The sequence below is a fragment of the Rhinopithecus roxellana genome, chromosome 7 (genome assembly GCF_007565055.1).
Source record: "Rhinopithecus roxellana isolate Shanxi Qingling chromosome 7, ASM756505v1, whole genome shotgun sequence".
NCBI classification, from domain to species: Eukaryota; Metazoa; Chordata; class Mammalia; order Primates; family Cercopithecidae; genus Rhinopithecus; species Rhinopithecus roxellana.
Window position 1 is genome coordinate 130,327,868 of NC_044555.1, and position 26,959 is coordinate 130,354,826.

General features: G+C 41.0%; 1 protein-coding gene across 1 annotated transcript; it reads left to right on the forward strand.

Moving 5' to 3' along the window:
• Nucleotides 1–7,535: 7,535 nt before the first annotated feature.
• LOC104677802 (cancer/testis antigen 55) lies at nt 7,536–21,067 on the forward strand. The gene is made up of 6 exons (XM_010382932.2): nt 7,536–8,289; nt 9,623–9,807; nt 17,009–17,153; nt 19,313–19,425; nt 20,121–20,308; nt 20,596–21,067. The coding sequence occupies exons 1-6, from the start codon at nt 8,196–8,198 to the stop codon at nt 20,663–20,665; spliced, it is 795 nt and encodes a 264-aa protein (XP_010381234.1). The 5' UTR covers nt 7,536–8,195; the 3' UTR covers nt 20,666–21,067.
• Nucleotides 21,068–26,959: the final 5,892 nt, after the last annotated feature.

Consider the following 26,959-nt stretch of genomic DNA (forward strand, 5'->3'; position numbering starts at 1 on the left):
TTAATCCGGTCATCTTCATAAACTGAGGAGGATGAATGTCGCCTCAGGACCCTGTGATTGCATTAACTGCACCAATTGTTTGTAGAGCATGTGTGTTTGAACAATATGAAATCTGGGCATCTTGAAAAAAGAACAGGATAATAGCGATGTTCAGGGAACAAGAGAGGTAACTTTGAATTGGCCACCGGTAAGCCAGATGGAACAGAGCTATATTTCTCCTCTTTCAAAAGCAAATAGGAGAAATATCGCTGAATTCTTTTTCTCAGCAAGGAACATCCCTGAGAAAGAGAATGAGCCCTGAAGGTAGGCTTATAGACGACCCCTTTAAGGCATGCCGTCTTTTCTGGTTGAAGCCGAAGGGGTGAAATAAGCCCGATCTCCTGTACTGCTCCCAGGCATATTAGGAGGAGGAAATTCCTGCCCAATAAATTTTGGTCAGACAGGTTGTCTGCTCTCAAACTCTGTTTCCTGATAAGATGCTATCAAGGACAATGCATGCCCGAAACTTCATTAGCAATTTTAATTTCACCTCATCTGGTGGTCCTGTGATCTCACCCTGCCTCCATTTGCTTTGTGATATTTTATTACCTTGTGAAGTATGTGATCTCTGTGGCCCACACCCTATTGTTGCACTCCCTCCCCTTTTGAAAATCGCTAATAAAAACTTGCTGGTTTTACGGCTCCGGGAACATCACGGATGCTACCGACATGTGATGTCTCCCCCGGATACCCAGCTTTAAATTTCTCTCTCTTGTGCTCTTTCCGTTTATTTCTTAAACCAGTTGAGACACCTAGGAAATAGAAAAGAACCCACGATAAACATCGGGAGCGGGTTCTCCCGATAGAGATTGGATACATTTCCTCTATCTTCTTTCACATAGCAAATAGCAAAGCCCAGAACCGCTTTGCTTTCATAAGGCAGACCAAGGGGCAGTACATTTTGAATATGTTGCCTCAGGGATGTGTAAACGCCAAGGCTCTTTACCACAATTGAGGATGAATGGTCCTTGATCATCTCACCCTCATCACAGCTGTGTCCCTAAATGGATGACCTCACAGCACAAGGACAGAAGGACCCAGGGAGTAGGAAATAGTGGACCCTGTCGGAAATGTGCTTTCCCCACGTGTGAAATAATTGGTTTGAAAATACAGGGACCTGTGACCATGAGTTTCTGGGGCTCCAGTGTTCTGCCACAGAGCTTCCAACTGGCACACCGTGAAAGTGTTGCAGATGTGCTGATATCAGATGCTTCTCCGCTCATTTAGGGATACACGCAATAAAGAAAATGAAATAAGATAATGATCTTTAGCCGGGTTTGGCAAACTATGGCCCTTCTGCCAATTCTGGCCTGATGCCTGCAATGATTCTCAAAACATAAAGTTCTATTTAGGTACCCGGAGCCTAATCATGGCCCAATAGATTGAACCTAGTGTTCTTGCCGTCATCATTATGCATACTGTTAATCAAAGGGGCACCTTGAAGTCTCTCATCATGATCGTGGGTTCATCCTCTAACCACTTGTAGCTTTCTAGAGGTTCTGGTTCATCATTCCACTCCTCTTGTGAGATGCATAAATCTTTAACTGTACATCTGCAGAAGAGATATGCTCTGTGAACGTAAACAGCTCCTCTTTGTTATGCTTAGTGTGTAGTTCTCTGTTTTGTCAAAATTTCAAATTCTGCTTAATCAGCCATATTTACAAGGATCCCTGCTTCTTTCGTGTTGGAGAATATGGTGTTTCAAATTGACGTTCTTATTTCTATTGGCAAATTGAGGTTGCACGTACACCTCTAATACCATCCCAGGAATACAGAGTTTATTCTATGTTTTCCTTTCTTTCCATCTTTCCACATGTATTGTTTCCTTCTCAGCTTTGGAGAACCCTACCTTCCATTATCCTTTGTGTATTTACTTCTTTGTGCAATCCTGCCATATATACTCTCCTACTCTGGGCAACCTTCTATCTGTACTCTAACTCCCTGTTCTCATGGACCCTGGCTTGCACGAGGCCTCCTTGGAACCATTTTTTGGCAGACTCCCTGCCTGCCTTCCTAAACTTGGGTGCCCTGCTCTACAGAGATGGGAGGGCTAGAGAAAAAGGCTCTCCATTGCCTTTGGAACTCCTCACAGAACTGGCTTTTAGTCACCACATCATTGTAATAGTCACCTAGGACCGCCTGGGTTAAGTGTTTCATGAGTTTCTTTCCAAAGCTGATGGCCTGGCCAGAGGAGCGAAGTCTTGAGGTTGGTTAAGGGCTATCGGTCTAAACATCCACAACTGAGGACTCAGATTAGTTAGCACTCTTATTGGTCTCATAAGGGGGAGGAAGAGAGTTCACCCTTCTGGGGCAGCTTCATCCTACAGTGGTTTTACTTCCTAAGAGCATTGCCCCAGTTAACCCTAAATGATGTGGATTAGAAACTTCATTCCCCAAATCCTGTGGATAGTTGAAGGCCTATTGTATATACTAAAGATGAAAAACAAAACCTTGTTGTTGAAGTTCCTTTGAAAGGAAACAAAAGGTGGTTGGGCATGGTGGCTCACACCTGTAATCTCAGCATTGTGGGATGCCAAGGCTGACTGAGCTCAGGCATTTGAGACCAGCCTGGCCAACATGATGAAACCTAATCTCTACTAAAAATCCAAAAAAATTTAGCTGGGCCTGGTGTTGGGTGCCTGTAGTCCCAGCTACTTGGGGTGGCTGAGGCAGGAGATTCCTTTAAACCCAGGAGGCCGAGGTTGCAGTGAGCCAAGATCATGCCAATGCAGTCTAGCCTGGGCGACGGAGGGAGACTCCATCTCAAAAAAAAAAAAAAAAAAGAAAGAAAAAGAAAGGAAACAAAAGGTGCAATTTATTTTGACAGCATAAAGAACTTACCTCACAGTGGTTAGGGGGACTGAACATCTGTGTTCCCCTAAAACTCCTTTGTTGAAACCGCAATCCCCAATGTGATCTATATGGAGATGGGGACTTTGGGATGCTATTAGGCTTAGATGGGGTTATGAGAGTAGAGTCCCATAATGGGATTAGTATCCTTAGAAGAAGAGGAGAAGCCAGCGTTTGCTCCCGCTCCTCCATGGGTGGAAATAGCCAGAAGTTGACAATCTTCTAGCCAGAAAGAGGGCTCTTGCCCCAAATCAAATCAGTCAGCACCTCATTCTTGGACCTGCCAGCCTCCAGAATTGTGCGATATAAATGTCTATGGTATTGTGTTATAGCCGACAAAGCTAAGACAACAGAGAGCTGACATTGACATTCTGTAACAAATAAAAGCAATCCAAACACTCATTGTGTTTTGCAAAACAAAGATATGAATTGGAAAAACTCCCATCACATAAGAATTCCAAATTTCCCATGGATGGGAATTGTCCCCATCCATTAAATCATAATGAATAATATACTTATTGATACATGTCTTCTAAAGTCTTGTCACTCTATTCTTACAGAAATATTTGTCTAAACACTAGTCCAATACTTATTTCCAGTGTAGCTTTTGTAATGGAAGGAGTAACATTTTACTCCATGGTGCAACTCATGTACACAAGGGAGGCTGAATCACTGATACGCAAGAAAACCCAATTTATTGGCTAATTTTACTTACAAGGTGCTGCTGTGGTCAGACCCTGAGGACAAGTTGCAAAGCCAGGAAAAAGCTGAGTTGAGCCGGGATCTAATGTCTTCCGAACTACAGCTCTTACATTTACAGCCAGCTGTAACATTACCCTGAATGAGGCCAAATACTGTTTAGATAGATGCATGTAGGAAAGCAAAGTATTCAGATTTGGTGTGAATTGCCTTAAAACCAGATTTTTTCTCAGGTTGCCTGGAATGGTTCAGGATATTACCCTTTTGTGATTCAATTAATTGCTGTGGTATTTATTGAAAACCTACCACGGGCCCAGCACTGTTCTAGATGCTTAACGCCCAGCAGATGGAAAAAGCAACAACAAACAAAAGCTCTGCAGTCATGAAGCTGACATACAAGTGGGAAGAAATAGACAACACTTTGATAAGCATATGAATAAGTAAGAATTTCTGTCTAGCAGTTAGTGACATAAAGAAAAGTAAGCAGGTGTTTGTGATAAGAGGTTTTTGAGGGCCATAACCACGGACAGATTGTTTCCAATATTTTCAGTCGGACTCAGTCTCCCTGATTTGAGGGTGAAACATGCAGGTCATTAGAAGCCAAGAAGGCAAATCACATGATTATATCTTTGCTGGAATCTGGCACTGAATGGTTGCTTCATGGATACTTATGAAGGTGTGCATTTTGTTCATAGGAGACAGTTAAAATGTGCAAGGGTTTAATGGGGTGCATGGCATCCCTGTTCAGAATTGCTGTTAATCTACTTTGTGTCGAGCATCTGTATATGGCATGCACTGGGCTAAGGCCTTGGGACACACACGTCATTTAATCCTCACAAAGAATCCTATGAAGGAAGTCCCAGTAGCGTCGTGTCCATTCTACAGCCAAGGCAGGGACACAAACAGGCAAGATGGGGCACACAGCTGCTCTGTGGCCCAGTGGAATTCATCCCCTGACATTCAGGCCCAGCAGCCATTTCTTATCTGATGTGTTCCCAGCCTCTGGAGCCACCTCCCACCACAAGAGATCATTTACAATGTTTGCAGCAGGGTGGTAGAGAAGAGCCCCTTCTTTGTTCTGCAGTATTCTCTCAGCAGGGACCTGTCTTCCTGGTGCTGGAATCTACCTGTAGCTTCTCTGCCAGCAGAGTTTGATCCCTGCAGAGGAGACTGAGACTTACTTAGTGAAGTTTGCCAGAGAAGGCTATTTCTTACCTCTTTCTAAGGCTATTTCTTAGCACCAATCTCTTGCTGCAGCATCCATTATTAGCTCTATTTGTGCCAGCAGGGACACATGGAAGGATTTTGGGCATGTTTTCATATGTCTGAATGGCTGCTGTGTCTTTGGTTCTTTCTGCTTTCTTCTGTGCCATGACTGAAACTAACAAATTTAACCCATTGATATTTTTCAATCATTCTTTAGAGGTGGTGAGACTCCAGGTATGTCTTCAAAGGATTGATAGTTTTTGCTGATGGATGGCATGGAGTGTGTAAAGAAAATGGAGAAAACTAACGGTTATGGCGGGGACATGATGTCAACACACTGTGTGAACTGAGCTGGCATCGTCTGAGATGGAGAAGATTTAAGGAAGTGCAGGGGTTGAAGGAAGCTCAGGACATGTGAAATTTTGGACACTTTATCCTTGAGATGTCTATGGGACAACCATGTGTGTAACTCAGTATATATATGGGATTGGGAGTACCTGAATGTAGATGCCATGGGACTGGCATGTGGAGAGAGAAGCCATTCAGGGGCTGAGTTCTGGAGCACTCTTGTGGGATCCTGATAGGAGGAACATCTCACAAAAGAGGCTGAGAAGGAGTCTTTCTAGGAGAGGGTGGTCACACAGAAGACTGAAGAACTTGTTGCAAGAAATGGGGAGTCCTCAACTGCGTCAAACACTAAGAGGTTGAGTGATGAGAGCTTAGCATATTGACCACTGGATTTGGTGACCTGGAGGTTTCCTGTCATCTTAAGAGCAAATTAGGGGCATGATGGGGATAAAAGCCTAATGCTGGAGGAATAAAGAGGGAATGAGAGCTCAGGAAGTGAGCAGAGGTGATTCTTGACATAGCATTTGCTGCAGGGGACAGGATACAGAAGAATGGGTCTGAAGGGGAAATGAGGTCAAGGAAGCTTATTTATCTATGTACACTTTTAAGATGGGAGTTATTTTTGAAGTTTTTAAGATGGGTGATTCTTGTGTATTTTTGTATGTTATTCTTTTACAGGCAAAGATTAAAAAAAAAAGATTGTTGATGCAGAATGAAGAGAGGCAATAGCAATAGAAACAACATTCTCAGAGAAAATGTGTCAAGAGAATGGTTCCATGTGCTCAGTGGAGTGTCAGCCCTGGCCAGGGGCTGCGATGTCCTTCCACTGTTACAAGAGAGAAGGAAGAGAAAACCAGGATGGGTGTCAGGAGGTTCACAGAGGGGCTCCTGTTTCGCAGCCTGTGTTTTCTCAGAGAAATGAGAGGAAATGTCTGTGCACGTGTGTGTCCTAATTTTTCATTGATAATCGTAGAATATTGGAGTAATCAAAATGTACAAGAGCAGTTGTTGTGGGTTGAATTTTGCCCTGAAAGAGATATGCTCAAGTTCTGAGCCCCAGTACCTATGAATGTGACTATTTGGAAATAGGGTCTTTGCACAAAAAAAAAAAAAAAAAAAAAAAAAAAATCAAGTTAAGATGAGGTCCTACAGCATTGGGATTAGTCATACATCCCTAATCCAATGAGCGGTGTCCTTATAAGAAGAGGTACATTGGACATACAGACATATGGGGAAGAGCACCATGGGATGAAGGAGGAAGAGACTGGAGTGATGCATCTACAACCGAAGGAAAGCCAACCAATTACTACTGGCAACCTACAGAATCTTGGAATAAACTCTCCCTCAGAGCTTGCCAGAAGGAACCAACCTCACTGAAACCTTGATTTCAGACTCATAGCCTGCAGAACTGCCAGAGAATAAATTTCTGTTGTTTAAAGCCACGCAGTTGTAGTAATGTGCTGTGGCCTCCCTAGGAAATTAACACAGCTCTGTTACATCTTGAGCCATAGCTAACCCTCAACCGATCCTGTTAACCAGATGCTAAACTTTGGCAAGTCTCTTACTTGTTCTCATAGTAGGAGAGGAAAGACAAACAGCTTTCATGCACAGTGCCCATGGGTTGCAGCAGAATCATCCAAACTGTTCTCCTTGCTTCCTGCTCTGACCTCTTCCAGCCTGTTCACAACCAAGCACCTGTGATCCCTGGAAGGCTCCAAATCCTTCAGGGACTTTACACATCATGGACAATAAAAGTGAAAGGACTTCCAGTGTCCCACTATCCCACATCCAGCCTGAACCTCTATTACCTCTCTTACCATACTTCCTACTCTTCTAGCTATTCACTGCCTCTTCTCTAATCACTTGGCTTTTCCTTGAGTACATCAGGCACAGTCTTGTTGTATGGTCTTTGCACAAACTGTGCCCTCCATCTGAACAGCTCCCACCAAAATAGCTGCCTGGCTAACTCCAACATCTTTCTTAACTATTGCTTTCCAATGAGGGCTACTCTGACCATGCTATTGTAAAGTGCAATTCAACACCCCATGCCCAGCACTGTGGATCTCCCTTGTCCTGCTATATTTTTCCTCGGCATTTATTGCCTTCCAACATATCATATATTTTATTATGTGATGCTTAGTGTCGCCCTTTTGTCATCCTGTGAAAAAACCACCCTCACGGGGTGAAGATTCTTGACTCTTTCATTCACTAACAAATTTTAAGAACACAGAACAGTGTCTGGCTCACAGTTGGTGCCCTATGAGTTTTGCTGAATGAATGAATAAGGGTAATGTGTATAGCAGAGTAATGTAAGTATAACCAGGTAAGCGATGAGTCCTTGGTAGCAATGATCATAAGAGGATTCTATTATAAACTATCACTGAACTCAAAATGGGAGTACTCGTACAAAAGACTACGTACTTGCCATCACTAAAACATTGCCTACCCACATGATGCCCTCTCTCCACAAAATTGATCCCTGGTGAGGAGTAACTATTGACTGCCCACTGAGTGGTGACTCCTTATGCTAAGCACCATGAAAACAGGGGCAAGAGAAGGATTTTTGGTTGCACAGATGGTGTTTTAGGCACCCATCCTCCCAGGGAACCCAAGAGAAGAGCCCCGTATCTCCTTAGTATATGCAGAACCCAAGCTCCCAAGCCATTTTCCCCAGGCCATCCTAATGGCACCCTCAGCCTTGGTGGGAGAGGCGACGATGTACCCACCCATCACCTTTTAATAGCCACAGGAACCTGCCCGCCCACCCACTGCACGCCCATTGGCTAGACAGTGGTAGAGGCGAGCTCTGATGAGCGCATGCTCAGAGGGAAAAGTCAGAGGGGAGCCTGGGAGCTCCTTTGGAGGCTGCGGTGCCCCTGACTCTCCCGAGGGGGGCTCACTATCGGCTGGGTCCCATGCCACAGAGGCTGAGGAGGAGAAGCAGGAGGTGAGTCCCTGAGGAGACGCCGTGACCTGAGGGCTTCCCTTACTGAGGAGACCTCGTGCTTCATCTGTCACAAGCGGTGCCCAGGCTGGTGGTGACAACTGGGACGATGCTCAGGCTTCTGAGACTTGCTTTGGCCTTCTACGGGAGTACGGCCGACCCTGCAGAGCAACAGGGCCCACAGCAGCAGGGGCTCCTACAAGGTATTCCTCTGTGTGTCCACTTTTCCCCCACCCCAGAAGCCTCCCAGTAGGGGTTCTCCTCACCCCTGGAATGAGGCTGTGGTAACTCGGGCGGGTACAGCACGTGACGGCGGCTCTATCTTGTGTGTGCATGGGGAGGCAACCCTAGTCTTCAACAAGTCCCTGAGAACCAACTCCCAAACTCTCCTGTCCATCTAAAGCGGGAAAGGTGTTGACAGAGAAGACCTTGGGGGCTGTACCTCTTGTGCTTTCCCCCAACGTGGTCGTGCAGCACATGCCTATTTATATTTCCAGAAGGCGAGAAACTCCCTAATTTGCGAGTGAATTTAGGCTTGTATCCCAAACGGGAATGTAATTTGAAGCCAAGTTGATGCCTTATACTTATCCGATCCCGAAGGCAGAGAACTCCTGTGGGGCAACTGCTGAGGTTTGATCCCTAAGTATTGCTGATCAGCTAGGCTTGTGCAGAATAAAATAAAATAAAATAAAATAAAATAAAATAAAATAAAATAAAATAAAATAAAATAAATAAATAAAAAGAAGAAGAAGAAAAAATAAAGAAAACCATTCAGATGCCGTTTTGGGCTAGCCTTCAATCTCCAGATATCTTTTAGTCTGCTGAGACAGTTACGTATCTATAGAAGGTGCTACTGATCATAATTGGTGATAATGATGAAGGAATATAATAGGAGCAGAAGCTTGACTCATATATAGACATGGTGCTAACAGGTAACATTTACACACTCTTGTGCAAGGCACTCACAGCTCTCGACAGTTGATGTGTATGTGTCAGTTAATATTCACAAGCTGGGCTCGGTGGCTCACACCTGTAATCCCAGCTCTTTGGGAGTTCCAGGTAGGTGGATCACTTGAGGCCAGGAGTTGGAGACCAGCCTGGGCAACATGGCTAAACCCCATCTCTACTAACAATTCAAAAATTAGCTGGGTGTGGGGGCACACACCTGTAGTCCCGGTTGCTTGGGAGGCTGAGACATGAGAACCACTTGAACCTGGGAGGCGGAGGTTGCCGCTAGCCCAGATTGCGCCACTGCACTGCAGCCTTGGTGACAAAGCCAGACTCTGCTCAAAAAATTAAAAAATAATTTAAATTTTTAACATTTAAATTTTGATAAATTTAAAAAAATATTTTAAAAACCTACAACAACCCTATTAGTCGAAATTGTGATTGTTGTGGATTGACAGATGAAAACGAGGTCAGAGATGTTATAAAACTTCTCTGTCTAGGGTTATGCAGATGGTGAGTGTAAGACTTATTTGTAGTAGGTGTTTGCATTTGAGGCCAATAATATGACCTAGTTTCTTTATCTTGTAGGTGACACCCAGTTGAAAACTGTGCAGGGAGTTGTCACAAGTTTCTGTGGTGATTATGGCATGATTGATGAGTCGATCTACTTCAGTAGTGATGTTGTGAGTGGCAACGTGCCTCTAAAAGTTGGACAAAAAGTAAATGTGGTTGTGGAAAATCATAAACCGCTTTATGGATTCAGAGCAATCAAGGTGAGATGTGCATGAGTTTGGGAATTGTGTCTTATCCCAGTGGGTTTTCTTTCTGCATCTTTTTTTCTTGTATTAATCCAACATCTCTCTGCTGTGATCCGTAGAGGGGATGTAGACTGCAATTTGAAGCCCCACCCCTCTGAATCTGTGGGTTCTTCTGTTCTTTTTTTTTTTTTTTTTTTTTTTTTTTTTGAGACGGAGTCTCACTCTGTCGCCCAGGCTGGAGTGCAGTGGCCGGATCTCAGCTCACTGCAAGCTCCGCCTCCCGGGTTTATGCCATTCTCCTGCCTCAGCCTCCCGAGTAGCTGGGACTACAGGCGCCCGCCACCTCGCCCGGCTAGTTTTTTGTATTTTTTAGTAGAGACGGGGTTTCACCGTGTTAGCCAAGATGGTCTCAATCTCCTGACCTCGTGATCCGCCCGTCTCGGCCTCCCAAAGTGCTGGGATTACAGGCTTGAGCCACCGCGCCCGGCCCTTCTGTTCCAATATTTGTAGTAATTTGTGCTGTAAAACATAAAAATTACTTATCTATTATTCTAATCTTTAAACAATATGGGTAACAATAATAATTATTGAACTCTATATAATCCTGCAACTTCCCTTATCAGGTAAAAAAACATTTTCTGTAGTGCGCATTCATAGCAGTGGAATTTCTATGTCAAACCATGTGCGTTGTAAATATTTTAAAAAGAGCTTCATGGAATTATAATTCTATGAAGAATGTCATTTGTATTTTCATAGGAGTTGCATTGAATCTGTAGATTGCTTTAGGTTACGGACATTTAACAATATTTATTCTTCCTGTCCATGAACACATGATGTATTTCCATTCACTCCTGCCTCCTTCAATTTCCTTTGTCAATGGTTTATAGTTTTCAGTGTTGCAATCCTTCACCTCCTTGGTTAAATTTATTCCTATTTTAATTTTTTTGAAGGTGTTGTAAATGGGATTGTTTCTTGATATCTTTCTCAGATAGTTCCCTATTGTTATATAGAAATGCTACTGATTCTTGCATGTTGTTTGTGTGTCGTGCCACTTTCCTGAATTTGTTTATTAGACCTAGTAGCTTTTTGGTGATGTTTTCAGGGTTATTTATATGTAAGAGCTTCCCGTCTGCAAACAGGGTCAATCTAAATTCTTCCTTTTGAATTTAGATGCCTTTTGTTTCTTCTTGCCTAATTTTTCTGGCTAGCACTTCCAGAAGTATGTGCGATAGAATGGGCAAAAGCGGGCATTTCTGTCCTGTTCCAGGTCTTAGATAAAAAGCCTGGAACATTTCCCCATTCAGTATGATGTTACCTGTGGGTTTATCATGTATGACCTTTATTGTCTTGAGGTGCACTCCTCCTATATCTAATTTGTGGAGTTTTTAATCACGAAGGAGTGTGGAATTCGATCAAATGCTTATCCTGCTCAAATTGGAATGATCCTATGACTTTTGTCCTTTATTCTGTTCATGTGATATAGCACATTTATTGATTTGTGTATGTAGAAACTTCCTTGCTTCTCAGGGATGAATCCCTCTAGAACATGGTGAATGATTTTTTTAATGTGCCGTGGAATTTGCTTTACTAATACTTTGTTAAAGATTTTGCAACTGTGTTGATCAGGAATTTTGGCATGTAGTTTTCTTCGGTTTTCTCTTCTTTGTGTTTCCTTGTCTGGGGTTTCTACCAGGGTAATGCGTTGTGACAGAATGAGTTTGGAAGTGTTCCTCTCTTGCTCGTTTTTTTTTTTTTTTTTTTTTTTTTTTGGAATAGGTTTAAAAGTATAGCTATTAATTATTCTTCTTTATACATAAATTTGGTAGTATTAGGAAGGGAAGTCATTCTGTCTTAGACTCTTCACTGATGGGGGATTTTTTATTACTGAATCACTTTCCTTACTCATTAATGATCTGTTCAGATTTTCTATTTATTCACCATTACATCTCGGCAGGTTGTATGTGTCCAGGAATGTATCCATTTCTTCTAACTTGTCCTATTTGTAGACAGATGATTGTTCATAATCTTCGTTATGATACTTTTTGTTTTGGTGATGTCAGTTGTACTGTCTCCTTTTTCATCTTTGATTTTAGTTATTTGAATCTTCTCTCTTTTTTCCTTAGTCTAGCTAAAGTTTTGTTGATTTGCTTTACCTCTTCAAGAAACCAAGTCATTGTTTCATTGATATTTGTATTGTTCTTCTCATTTCTATTTCATTTATTTCTGCTCTGATCTTTATGATTTATGCCCTAATTTTGCATTGCAATTTTTTCTTGTTTGTCTAGTTCCTCAAGGTGCAGTGTGAGGTTGTTTATTGAAGATGTATATTTTCTTTTGTGGTAGGCTTTATTGATGTAAACTTCACTTTTAGAATTGCTTTTCTTGTATTTCATGGGTTTTCATATGTTGTGCCTTCATTTTGCTTCAGCTCAAGAAATGTTTACACTTTGCTTCTAATTTCTTCATTGACCCATTGGTTATTTAGGAGCATGTTGTTTAATTTCCATCCACTTCTAAAGTTTCCACAGTTCCTACTTTTATTGATTTCTAATACTTTACCATTGTGGTTAGAGAACTGATTTGATCTTATTTCAAACTCCTTTAATTTGCTAGTACCTGTTTTATGGCCTGCCCCATAATCTATCCTCGAGAATGTTCCACATGCAGTTGGAAAGAATATGTGTTTTGGAGTATTTGGATGGAATGTTCTGTAAATGACTGTCAGGTCCATTTGGTCCAGAGTGCAGATAAATTCCACTTTTTGTGGAGTCAGTGTTCTGTTGGGGCAATCTGTTCATTGCTGCAAGTTGGGTGTTGAAGTTCTTTACTATTATTGCATTGCACTCTACCTCACCATTTAGACCTTAATATTTGCTTCATATATTTAGGTGCTACTATGTTGGGTCCATATTTTTGGAAATCATTATATCTTCTTGATGAATTGACTCCTTCATCATTGTATAATGGTCTTGGTCTCTTTTTACAGTTTGTGATATGAATCCTATTTTATTTGAAATCAGTTTGGCACCTCCTGCGCTGTTTTGGTTTCCCTTTACATGGAAGAATATCTTTTTTCATGCCTTCATTTTCAGTTTACAAATGTCTTTTAAGGAGAAGTGTGTCTCTCATAGGTTTGGTTGTTGCTGTTGTTGCTTTTTAAATTTATTCAGCTACTCTGTGCATTTTAGTTGGAGGATGTCATCCATTACTATCAAGGTAATTATTGATAGGTAAAGATTTACTGTTGTCACTTTAGAGACTTGTTTCTACCTATTTTGTAGGGAATTTCTTCCTTTCTTCCTCTTTTATTGTTTTCCTTGATGGATAAGAGATTTTTCTCTATTAGTATGTTTTGCTTTTTTATTTGTTTTAGTGTGTCTATTACAGGATTTTTTTCTTTGTGGATAGCATGAGGCTTACAGAAACATAATCACAGCAGTTTATTTTACTGATAACATAACTTTGATCACAAAATGCAAACATTCTACCGTTTAACTCCACCCCCGGATTTTGAGTTTTCTGTTTCACACTTTACCACAATTTTTTATATTTTATATCCCTTAATTAATTATTGTACTTATTTTATTTTTACTAGTTCAGTTCTTTAACCTTTACATGAAAGATATAAGTGATCTGGAAACCACCATTACCTTATTAGAATATTCTGAATTTGTGTAGTTACGTTTACTGGTGAGTTTTATGCCTTCAGATGTTTTTGCATTACTCATTAGCGTCCCTTATGCCAGTTGGAAGAATTCTCCCTAGCATTTCTTGTAAGACAGTTGTGGTGGTGAGGAAGTTCCTCAGCTGTGATTTCTCTGTAAAAGTCTTTATCTCCCCTTCACTTCTGGGTACATTATTCTTGGTTAGAGATTTTTTTCCTTGCGTTCCTAAAATAGACTATCCCACTCTTTCTGGCCTTTTATGCTTCTGCTGAGAAGTCTTCTGGTAGGCATATTGGAAGAGCCTTATATATGATTTGCTTCGTTCCTCTTGCTGCTCTCGGGATTCTTTATTTTTCATCTTTGACAGTTTGATTTTAACATGTCATGGGGTAATCTTATTTGGATTGTATCTGAATGCAGAACTTTGATCGTCCAGTACCTAGATGTTTGTAACTTTCTCTGAGTTTGGATGGCTCCCCATTATTATTTGAGATTGGATGGCTCTCCATTATTATTTTTCAAATGATCTTTTTACTCCTCCCTCTTGAATGTGAATGACTCATACTATTGCTCTTCTGATATTGTCCCAGAAATCCAGTAAGTTTTTTTTCTTTCCGTGTCCTTCCTTTTAATTTTGTCTCCTCTGACTGTATATTTTCAATGAAGCTGTCTCCAAGTTTCCAGATTCTTTATTTTGCTCGATCAATTGTTCTTTGGATGTTCTCTATTGTATACTTCCTTCATTGTATTTTTCAACTTCTGGATTTGCTTGGTTTTTTAAAAATTCTTTCAATCTTTCTTTCAAATTACTCTGATACATTCCGAATCATTTCTGTGTAATTGTTTTCAAGGTTCACATAGCATGTGGAAAATAAATATTTTGAATTATTTGTTAAACAACTCATACATTCCTATCACTCTAGGGTCAATCCCTGGCACCTTGTTTTGTCAGTTTGGTGATGTCATGATTTCCTTATTGTTCTTGATCTTTGTGGTCATGTGTTTGTGTCTGTGTACTGAAGAAGTAGGTATTCATTTCAGTCTTTACAGTCTAGCTTTTAGGGGACATCCTTTAGCAGTAAGCCTGTCCGGAAACTCTGTATAGGTCTCTTTTGGTCCTTATGTTTGTGAACACTACAGCTATTGAAGTCCTAGGGGGCTGCCTATTCCCGGGGACACAACGACAGATGCTACAATGGCTGGAATTCCCTTAGCTATGGAGGCTGGTCCCTTGTGAGACTGGAATCCAAACCTGCATTCACTGAGAACTCCCTGTTGCTGTAGAATATTCTGAGCATAAGGCCACTGGAATCACTCGACAGAGATGTAGACCAGGTATTGAGTTTGTTTTGCGGTGGTTGTGGCTTTCTGTCTGGTGCCAGGGTGGGTCTAGAGACTCTGTCTTCAAGTACCATCTGAGAGTCAGGGACCATGGGCATCTGTCAAGTGGTGACCTGATATTGGGTTCCCAGGCAATGCCGTATGCTTGCTACTGTCTCTCTCCTCTGGGTGGATGGTATCTCTCTCTATGCTGTGCTGTTGAAGGTCAGGGAAGGGGTGATATGGGTAATGTAAAACTGTTCTTACTACCCTCTTCAATGCATCTTTTCTGATTTTCATGCTATAACCGGGTACCATGGTCTCTCATCTGGTTTCCTTATGTCAAGTGAGAGTATTTTCATACAAGGATGGTTTTTCACATTGATGTTTCTGCAGGAGGACAATCACTGGAGAGTCCCATTTTTCCCTCTTGCTCCCCGCCTCCTCCATCTATTTAATTTTTACATACTATAAATATGTCCATCTTGTCCATGTGGCTTCTGTGTTCAGGAAGTATCCTTAGGCTAATTCTAAGACATAATTTACAGGAGTATTCACTTAGCTTTTCTTCTGAAAGTCATTCATTTATTTATATCTAAACATACAGCCAGTCTGGGTTTGCTTTTCATGTGCAGGACTGAGAGAAGGATCCGCATCTTGTTTCACTACTGGCTACTCAGTTGTCCCTCAACATTATCTGCTTGTACCTGCTGTTGTGTTGGTGGTATTTGCAAGGCATAAGAAAGAGAGTTGGGAGCCATGAGACATGGGCAAAGTTTTAGTCTGCAGTATGTCTGTGAGTTGGCGTGGAGTCAAGGCTCAGAGAGGTCCAAGGGTCCTGTGGATCACCCACTTGGATACTGTCGAAAGTGGGGATAGATACGTGGGCGGGAGACTGGTGCCTCATTCCTTCATGACAGTAGGTGAGGGGAAAATAAACATCAGATTGGTATTGACAGTTGGAAAGGCACCAGTTAAGAAATGGGAATAGCAGCAAACTGGGCTATTTTTAAAACCATGAAAAATTACTTACAACTCAGTGGCTCAAGTTTCCATCAGAAGTCTTTGATCAGCAAATTCCAACCCTAGGAGTTTATCCTATAGTTCAGTCAGGCAAGTAGTCCAAATGCTAGGACACAAGTGAAATGTCTAATTATGTGGAATTGGGTTAGTAAATTACGGCACATCCATTAATTGGGATTCCCTATGACTCTTTCTGTCCTTTCTTGTTATTTAAAAACCTTTGTGCTAATTTAATGTGATACTTTAATACTGAATACCATGCTAATTTGCTTTTAAAACAGGCATTTACATATGTATATATATATTTGTGCACAGACAAAAACATCAGGATGAGTGTTACTGCCAAAATGTAGTCCCTTGTGGTCTCTTGGTAATGGAATATGGATTATGGGGTAACCGCCTTTTGCTGTCTACATATCTGTTTTGTTTTTTTTTTTTCCTATTTTTAGTACAATGAACTTGCATTATTTCGGTAAGTTTTAAGGATTATAAAATAAGGACTATTACACTTTCAATAAGGAAAAAGGTTTGTATGCCTCTTTATTGTAGATCAAGTAAAGCCCTAATTTGGCTTGGTTTTTCGAACCTCCCCCAGTTGAGGTTATTGCTCCAACTTTGTCTCGTGCTTCTCTCTCCTAGGCCTGGATCTCGAATGTTAGGATTTTGCTCCCTAGGCTCCTAACTTGTTTTTTCTCTCTGCCTCCCTGCTCCTCTACCCCTGTTTACAAGGTTACACCTCTGTCTTCTTTCACAACCCAGCACAAATCTGACTTCCCCCAAGCAATGCCCCTATTTTCTCCCTGTCTGAAATGTTCTCCCTCGAGATAATTCACAGAAACCGTCTTTGAGCTAGTTTTATATCCTTCATCGCAACCTGCTTATGACTACATACCTTTCCACTTTACCGTCATTTCATTGTGAATTTCTGCAGGCGAAGGACGGTATTTTTTGAATCTTGGAATCTAATGGTACAAGAGCATTAAACTCAGGTAGGCAATTAATGTTTTGGGATACATTTCACAATTCTTGAAGCACACACATGACTTTTACCATCTTCTCAAGTCAATGGTCCATTTGCCAAGTGAACTATATTCACCAGTGTTTAGGATGGCTGTTAAAAATATTTTTGAATACAAGTGTTTTAATCATGTAATTTCCATGTTTAAATTTGTATTATTTTTGAAGTAACTCTTTCCTAAATCTTACAGGTGGATGTTGTGCCTCACCGCCTTTACGGTGCTGGACCCTCAGACTCAGGAACCAGAGTTTTAATTGGATGTGTTACTTCTATAAGTGAAGATACTATTTATATTAGTAACAGCATTTATTTTTCCATAGACATTTTTTCTGAAGGTATGATTTACATTTTGAGATATACAATGTAATTCTTACATTTTTGAGAGGATTTTAGTCCTGGAACAACTTTTACAGTGTACTTGGCTTCAGTCAATGGCTCTTCAATGTTAGAAGTAGACCGTTCCAATTAAAATTAGGTACAATATAGGAGTAAATAGACAGTATTATAAATTGTGTGCTGTCGGCTATTGTGTGTTCATTTGTTCAATGCCCTCAGTAATGCCTGGATATATTTTTCATTCACATAAGAATTTAATTTCTAATCATGGAAACAATCCTACAAGTACATAGAGACACTATTTTTAATACCCTTCAGATACTATACTTGCAGGGATCATTTCTGTAGCTGGTTACTAGAGAAGTTTCAGTGACAGGGTAGACTACCAAATTTTAAAAGAATATACTTCAAATGCTTCAAATTTAGGACTGGAGATAGCGCCTTGTGACTGTGTGTGTGTGTGTGTGTTGTTGTTGTTGTTGTTGTTGAATTCTCTTTGTAATCAGCAGATATATTCTAATATTTAGCTTCTACCCAACGATATTTTTTTTGTCTGTTTTGTTTACGGCTGCTGTCGTATAGCTTGGGTATAAATGGGGACATTAGCTCTGCTTCCCCAGGCAGCTTACTAGTTTGTTTTCTTAGGTGCAAAAGCAGGACTCTGACCTGAATTTTGTTTTAAGATGTTGACACTGTCTGCTTTGTTGAGAAGAGACTATGAGGGAAAGGGTGGAGTCAGGAAATCAGTCAGGAAAATGTTGTAATATTCCTGGTGAGAGATGATGGAGATGTGAATGAAAATGGAGAAGTGGAGGACCTGAGGATTGAGTTGACTCTGGATATATTTTGAAGTTAGAGAAGAACCCAGGAGGTAATGGATTAGATCTTTGATGTGGAGGAAAAATGAGTCTAAGGTACCTCCAAAGTTTTTGGTTTGAGCAGTGGTGAGAGTGGAGTTGCCAGTTTGTGATGTAGATGACTGAAGTAAACAAAAGTTGGTGAGTATGGAGAATACCAGCAACTCAGCTTTACACATGTTAGATTGGTGTAAGCATAAGGATAATTGATCCTGAGGTTGGTTAGAGCTGGAGGTATATACATTTTGGAGTTATAAGTATATAGATATATGTTAAACCCACACAAAATAAATGTATGTAAATTATCAGAGAGAGAGAGAGAGAGACAGAGAGAGAAGAGGTCTAATACTGTGTCTTGTGTCATTCTACAGTGTTAGGTCCTAAGGTGAAGAAATGTTTCACTTTGTTGATGTCGCTAGCTTTCTGGAGTCATTGTGGCAATTTACTATCTCACTTGCAGTTGGGATTTCCATTTGCTCCAGATTCTTTCATGTAACTTTGTTATCCTGTGACTCACTTTTAACTTACTGCAAACTTCTGTTTGAAACTCAGTGGTCTTAACTGTAACCTGTGAGGCAGATACTTAAGAGTTCATCAGCCGAACACAACACCAGGAGAAATTCATTCATTCTGAAAGTAACAACATTTCCTTGTGGTACTGCTACCACTACTACCAATCAACAGTTATTTGGTGGTTACTATGCACCAGGAATGATTCTGTGTGTATCGCACATATCAACTAATTCTCACAGCAGCTGTGTATCATGAAGGCTACATACTGTGCTTCTTCGCACATATCAACTAATTCTCACAGCAGCTGTGTATCATGAAGCCTACTTACTGTGCTTCTCATTTTATAGATGAAGAAAACGAGGCACAGACAGTTTAACCACCTTGCTTAAGGTTGCAAACTGAGTGAGTGGCAGTGTCAAGATTCGAAGCCATGTAGCCAGGGTCAAACTTGTGCTCTTACCTACATGTTTGACTGCCTCTCACTAAGCAATTGTGAACATGAACAGTTGTTTAGTAAATCCTGTGCTGCTCCCTCAGATTGGCTGTGATGCACAATTGACACTTTCCTCCATTTAAATTTGTTAAATCAGTAGAGGAGAATCAATGCCTAAGGATTATAAATTTCTTTTTGGACTTAGAGATTTGCAGTGTCTGTTTAAATATGCACAAAATGGACTTTAGATGTTGCAGAACTGACTTTAAAGTAGTACACTATCAAATAACGTGTGAAATTAAACGTGACCTAGTTAAGAGATCATGACACTCATATTTCTCCATGGCTGTTTTAGATTTTGTGCCTTATAAGGGTGACTTGTTAGAAGTTGAATATGCCACTGAGCCAGGCATCTCAAACATCAAGGCAACTTCTGTGAAGCCCACCCGTTGTATTCATACGAAAGAGGTAATTTCTTTCCGGTTGCTCCCGTCATCAGTTTCTGATAACCCTTCCTTTGGTGATAATTTACGTGACCAGGATTCTGTTGGGTGTAATGGGAATAATAGAAAATATGAAGAAATACATTCTTTGCCAACAAAGGAGCCACTTTTCTTATTGAAAAGGCAGGATTTTCCAAAGGAAATCATTAGAAAATTATGTAGAACAAGCACATGATTAAGTTCTAAATTGTGCATTTTACTCAATATCCAAGTGTTATTAGAATCATCCAATGACAGGAGGAAGAAAAACAATCTTTGTGCCAGAAAATTTTAGGGAAAGAATGAACGGAATGTGTTGTGGGACTTGAGCTTACCAGTAAATGCTGAGGATGATTTGGGTATTAAAGCCTGAATATGCACAGGCAATTCAAGGCAACAGAGGGTAATGGACATATTTTGGTAATATTTAGAGCTGAATTTCTCATTTGAGACCCAGGCCTCATTCCCGGAGAGTCTGATTTAATTGTTCTGAGGTGGAGTGTGGACATGGGTATTCTTACAAAGCACCCCTCGTGTTAGCAACGGGCCAACCAGTTTGGAAATCAATGATTTGCATCAAAGTGACCTGGACTCATGCAGGACCCAGAGTGAGGAGGTGCAAAGCTGGTTACAGTGATTATTGGGTTTTTTCATAATCAGTTGCATTATTTATACTCACAGGTCTGCATTACTAGCGTACACGGAAGAAATGGGGTGATAGATTATACTATCTTTTTCACCTTGGAGTCTGTGAAACTTCCTGATGGATACATACCTCAAGTGTATGATATCGTCAATGTGGTCATGGTGGAGAGCATTCAGTTCTGCTATATTTGGAGAGCGGTTTCTGTCACCCCAGCTCAAAAATCGTAATGACAAAGCATTTTTATTCTGTTTATCTTTCCTTTTATGAGCAGTAAAGGGGCTGGTTTAACTGAAAAGGTTAGCTTAATAAGCCTAAATAGTATTTTACATATGGTTTTTCTGGTAAATGTAATTGAGATACTGGCTAGTTCAATTGGACCATGAACCCAGCTTAGGGAAGTGCCTTATCAATTAAAAACCACGCGAAAATAGCTCGCTAGTCACTGGAGGAAAGGAGTTCTTAATTAAAATGAACACTGCCATTAAATTTGAATTCCATATTTCCCATTAGCAGCAGCGGATTCCAGGATGATGGAGGCCTGGGGTGGCCCAAAAAGGAACGTCGGAGCCAAAGCATTTAACTGAAAATGCATCAGGGACAGCATGTTAAAGGCATGATTTAAAGTTACAATTTGACTTCAGTTTTGAGGCCCCTTTATGCTGTCTGTACAATCTGTATTGCTCCATAGCCTCTTTCATCTTCTTTCACCCACATAACTCGCGCTGTTTATTGTTTCAATATGTTCCTTCTTCCCCATGCTAGAATGTAAACTCCACAATGGCAGGATGTCTTTTGATCTGTTCTTTTGTTGTTGTTGTTGTTGTTGTCGTTCTTTTTTTTTTCTGTTGTCATTAAAGCATCTCCAAGCACTTAGAAGAGTGCCTAACATAAAATGTGATTAAGCTCTATGACTGAATGATTGGGCCATCTATGATATTTAGCTGTGGTTCATTCGGAATAAAATTGTTGAGCAACGCATTAAGACCTCTGTCGATTTTTAAATAACACCAACAACCATAGAAAGCCGACTCTGCTGTACGTGAACCTCTGTGAGCCACTTTGCTGCAGGGGTGCAGCTCATGTGGTCACGAAGAAACGTACAAACACAGAGCCCGTCGAAGGAAGGATAAGCTACTTACCCACTGGGAAAGGTTATACTAAAATCCCACAAGTAAACCCCATGAAACTTCATGCTTTCGTCTAATAGAACATTTAACTAGGTAGCTGTGACCTAGGGGAACAGATGTATTCAGACCTTTGGGCATAGCTTGAGTGTCGTTGTGAACTTACCCTGAGTCCTGTGATTCATAATTTCACCACTACCACCGGTCCTTGAATAAACAGAGTTGTGTTTTAACTTTCCACTACAGATCCAGTGAGATGTCTCAGTCGTCCGGGGATTTGTTTCCCACTTGATAGGGACAGTGAAGGTCTTGTAAAATTCCCATTTTCACTCATTGGTTCACTCCACAAAAGTCCTACTGACTCTCTTTGATGTGCCAGGCACTGTTGGGGCTCTAGAGTTATACCCTTAACCAAAAGGACAAAATTCCAGGCCCTAATGGAACTTGTGTTCTTTCAATGCCCCCACCCCCTAACCGTCCTTGGCTTCCTGACCCATGCAGCAGTAGCTCCTATGATTGAAAGGGGCAAGTGGGAGCTGTGGCAACACCAGGTGCCTGTGAATGTCATCATTCAAAAGCAGCCCCACACCCTGTGGAATTACAGAGCAGTCCACGTTAGACTTGAGAGATGCAAGGGCCATGACCTTCACTACCTCCCGTTTAATTCTGCAGTTTGGTTGATGTGGAAGAATGATCTCTGGGAGTTATAATGCATTATGATAAGCCCAGTCAGCTGGTGATTCAGTCACAGCCGCTGTTTCACAAACTTCCTCACCGGACTGAGGATCACCTGGGAGGCAGCAGTTCAGCTGGGCAGTGGGGTGGGGATTGGATACATTTCCTCTTCTTTCAAATAGCAAAGCCCAGAACTGCTTTGCTTTCGTAAGGCTGACCAAGCAGGGGTGCATTTTGAATATTTTGCCTCAGGGATGAGTTAACTCCAAGGTTCTTTCCCACAAGTGAGAATGAATTGTGTTTGATCATGTCACCCTCATCACATCTGTGTCCCTAAATGGATGACCTCATGGCACAAGGACAGATGGACCCAGGGAGTAGGAAATAGTGGACTCTGTCAGAAATGTGCTTTCCCCAGGTACAAAAGAATTGGATTGAAAACACAGGGACCTGTCACCACGAATTTCTGGGGCTCCAATATTCTGCCACGGAGCTTCCAACTGGCACACCATGAAGGTGTTGCAGATGTACTGATATCAGATGCTTCTCAGCTCATTTAGGGATACGTGCAATGAAGAAAATGAAATAAGATAATGATCTTCAGCCGGGTTTGGCAAACTATGGCCCTTCTGCCAATTCTGGCCTGATGCCTGCAACGATTCTCAAAACATAAAGTTCTATTTAGGTACCCGGAGCCTAATCATGGCCCAATAGATTGAACCTAGTGTTCTTGCCGTCATGATTATGCATACTGTTAATCAAAGGGGCACCTTGAAATTTCTCATCGTGATCGCGGTTTCATCCTCTAACTACCTGTAGCTTTCAGAGGTTCTGGTTCATCATTTCACTCCTCTTGTGAGATGCATAAATCTTTAACTGTACATCTGCCAAAGGGATATGCTCTGTGAATGTAAACAACTCCTCTTTGTTATGCTTAGTGTGTAGTTCTCTGTTTTGTCAAAATTTCAAATTCTACTTAATCAGCCATATTTACAAGGATCCCTCTTCCCTTGGTGTTGGAGAATACGGTATTTTGAATTGAAGCTCTTATTTCTATTGGCAAACTTGAGGTTGCACATAGACCTCCAATACCAGCCCAGGAATATGGAGTTTATTCTATGTTTTCCTCTCTTTCCACCTTTCCACCTGTATTGCTTCCTTCTCAGCTTTGGAGAACCCTAACTTCCATTATCCTCTGTGTATTTACTTCTTTGCACAATCCTGCCATATATGCTCTCCTACTCTGGGCAACCTTCCATCTGTACTCTAACTCCCTGTTCTCATGGACCCTGGCTTGCAGGAGGCCTCCTTGGAACCACTTTTTGGCAGGCTCCCTGCCTGCCTTCAAAAACTTGGGTGCCCTCCTCTACAGGGAAGGGAGGGCTAGAGGAAAAGTCTCTCTGTTGTCTTTGGAACTCCTCACAGAACTGGCTTTTAGTCACCACTTCATTGTAATAGTCACCCAGGACAGCCTGGGTTAAGTGCTTCATGAGCTTTCCAGAACTGCTGGCCTGGCCAGAAGAGTGAAGTCTTGGGGTTGGTTAAGGGCTATCAGTCTAAAATCCATAACTAAGGACTCAGATCAGTCAGCACTCTTGTTGGTCTCATAAGTGGGAAGAAGTGAGTTCACCCTGCTGGGGCAAACCCATCCTACAGTGGTTTCACTTCCTAAGAGCATTGCCCCAGTTACCCCTAAATGATGTGGATTAGAAACTTCATTCCCCAAATGCTCTGGATAGTTGAAGCCTTACAATATATACAAAGGGTGAAAAGCATAACCTTATCAGACAACTTCATTGAGTGGATCTTGTGCAAATGAGACCTGAAGGCACAAGCAGGAATGATGAGTAATTTGCTCACACCTCTCCCCTTCTTATGCTTTTTTCAAAACTATGTCTTCACCGGGAGTTATGCCTGATCTTTAGTACTTCTGAAACATGGTGTTATAAACCTACCAATTAAAAGACAGAGACAGAGTGGATAAAAGAAACAAAACAAACAAACAAAACACTAAGACTCTGTATTTTCTACCGGAAACCCACGTCAGTTGTAAAAACGGAGTTCAACAAAAGTAAAGGGACGGAGAAGGATAGCTCATCCTAACACTCAATCAAATAAAGTAAAGCCACTGTAGCTATATTAGTTCTAAACAAAGCAGATTTCTGGACAAAGGAAACTATCAAGTGTTACAGAGACATTACATAATGGTCAAGGGGTCAGTTCTCCCAGAAGTCATCACAATGCTTACTGTGTATTCTCCTAACAACAAAAGAGTGCAGTAAAGAGGGAAAAACTAATTGAACTGCTAGGAAAAATAGACCAGCCAACAATTCGTGAGACAAGATCATAAGGAAAAGCTTAATACAACTGCAAGAAGAAACAGAGACATCGATTATAACAGTTTGATACTTCAACCCCACTCTATCCGCAATTAACAGATTCAGCAGGCAGAATACCAGTAAGGATAGAAGTGAACTGAACAGGACAATCAACCAACTATATCTAATAGATATATTTAGAAGAGTCCCTTCAGGAACAAGCAGAATGCACATTCTTCTGAAATTCACATAGAACATTCAGCAAAATGGCCCACCCGCTGGGCCATAAAACACACTTCAACAAATTCAAAACAATAGAAATCATACAAAGTATGCTTTCACACTACAATGGAATTAAGCTGGAAATTAATAACAAAAGGATAGGAGGAAAACCCCCCAAACACTTGGAGATTAAATTCAACACTTCTAAATAACACATGAGTCAAAAGAAGAAGCTTAAGAGACATTAAATATATTTTGAACTAATGGCAAATAAAAATATATCTCATCAAAATGTGTGGGATGTAGCAAAAGTAGTGCTTAGAGAGAAACTCGTAAGATTGAGTGTAGATGTTAGAAAAGAGAAGAAGAGATCTCTAAAATCAGTTATGTAAGCTTCCAACGTAGGAAACTAAGAAAAGAAAGGCAAATTAAAACCAAAATGTGTGAAAGTAAAGCAATTTTCTTAGACCACAAGGCAATGGAATTGAGAACAGAAAAGCAACAGATGTAAATCCTTGTGCCATACAGACACATGCACACACATGTTCACTGCAGCACTATTCACAATAGCAAATACATGGAATCCACGTAAATGGCCGTCAATGGTAGACTGAATAAAGAATATCTGGTGTATCTCTACCATGGAATACTATACAGTCAGCAAAAAGAATGAGATTGTGTCCTTTGCAGCAATGTGGTGGGGCTGGAGGCCATTATCCTAAATGAATAAATGCAGGAACAGAAAACTTAGTACTATGTTTTCTCACTTACAAGTGTGAGGCAAACCTTGAGTATACATGGACACAAACAATAGACAAATAGACACCTGGGCCTATGTGATGGTGGGGGGTGGGAGGAGGGTGAGGGTAGAAAAACTACGTGATGGGTACTATGTTTATTTTCTGTGTGATGAACTAATTTGTATATGAAGCCCCCATGACATGCCATTTTCCATATAACAAACTTGTGCGTGTACCCCCTGAACCTGAAATAAAAGTTGGAAAAAATTTTTAAAAGGTGGCTCTTTGACAAGATCAATACAATTTTGAACCTCTAGCTAGGCTAAGTTAAAAAGAGACAGAGAGAGAGAGAACACAAATACTGATATCAGAAGTGAAACAGGGGCCACCACCAATGATCCCATGTACATTAAATGAATAATAAACAACTCCCACAGATTCCATAACCTAGATGAAATAAAACAATTCTGAAAAGGCACAATCTATCAAAACACACAGAAGAAGAGGCAGATAGTTTCAATAAGACTATGTCTATCAAGAAAATTGAATCAATAATTAATATCTTCTAAAAGAGAAATCAGGAAACCCGGCTGGGTTTACTGGGAAATTCTACCAAACATTTAAGTTTTAAATTATACGAATTGTCTACAATCTCTTCAAAAGTTTGAATCAAAGAGAATTCTTCCTAACTCACTCCTTGAGGCCAGTATTACCCTAATACCAAAATCAGATAAAGATGTTATAAGGAAGGAAAACTATAGGCTAATATCTCTCATGAATACCAATGTAAATATTCCCAATAATACATTATCAAATTGAATCCAATAATGTATATAAAGAAATATACACCATGACCAAGTGTGATTGATTATGTTTGTCAAAGCCCATAGACTATGCAACACAATGAGTGAGCCCCACATAAATTACCAGCTTTAGTTAATAATAATGTATCAATACTGGCTCTTTGGTGGTAACAAATGTCCCACACTAGTGCAAGATGTGAATCATAGGGGAGACGGTGGTGGTGGGCATATGTGCACTGTCAGTACTTTCCACTCGATTTTTCTTTTAAACAAAAATAGTATATTAGCCTAAAAATCTTGAGTATGTAGATTAAGCGAACAGTTGAGAAATAATCTAGCACTGCTATTACAATCTAACAAGTCTATGTGTGTCAGGTGATGAATGGATTTGTCTAACAACGTGTCCATAACGTCCTGGGTCCCATCACGCTCTTACTCGGTAGATGCTGTGGGGTCCCTGCTGCTTCCCACACACTGGTCAGACTGCATTCTTTAACTCAGAGCAGTAGAGCCTCACATTTTTATTTTGGGGACGTGGGATACAGGTGGGCTTTCTATGCCTTGGAAAATCTGAGGCTGAAAGTGGACCTGTTCCTTCCTAAAATCTCCTGAACTACAACCTGTCTGGTACAATTCAGAGACCCCCAGAAGCGCAGTCATGGAGCCCCAGTGAGGGATCCCTATCACCTCCTTCTGTGTGAAGCAAATCCCTCCCCTGTGTTTCTAAATGGCCACAGATACATGCCAAGCCTTGTCCTGATCTGTCAACCACCCCCTCTCTCCAGGGTCTTTACCTCTCCCTGGGGAGTGTTTCTTGAATGAAGGGAGGAAGAGAGAAGCAGAAGAATGGGTGTCTGCACTCAGCAGGTAACTGGCCTCAGGCTGCTGAGTCAAACACTATGCTTATGGGCACTGATGACAGAGCCAGGCTGCTTGGACCCAAATCCCAATTCTCCCAGGCTTGGGGCCTTTAGGCAAGTTGTTCAACTTCC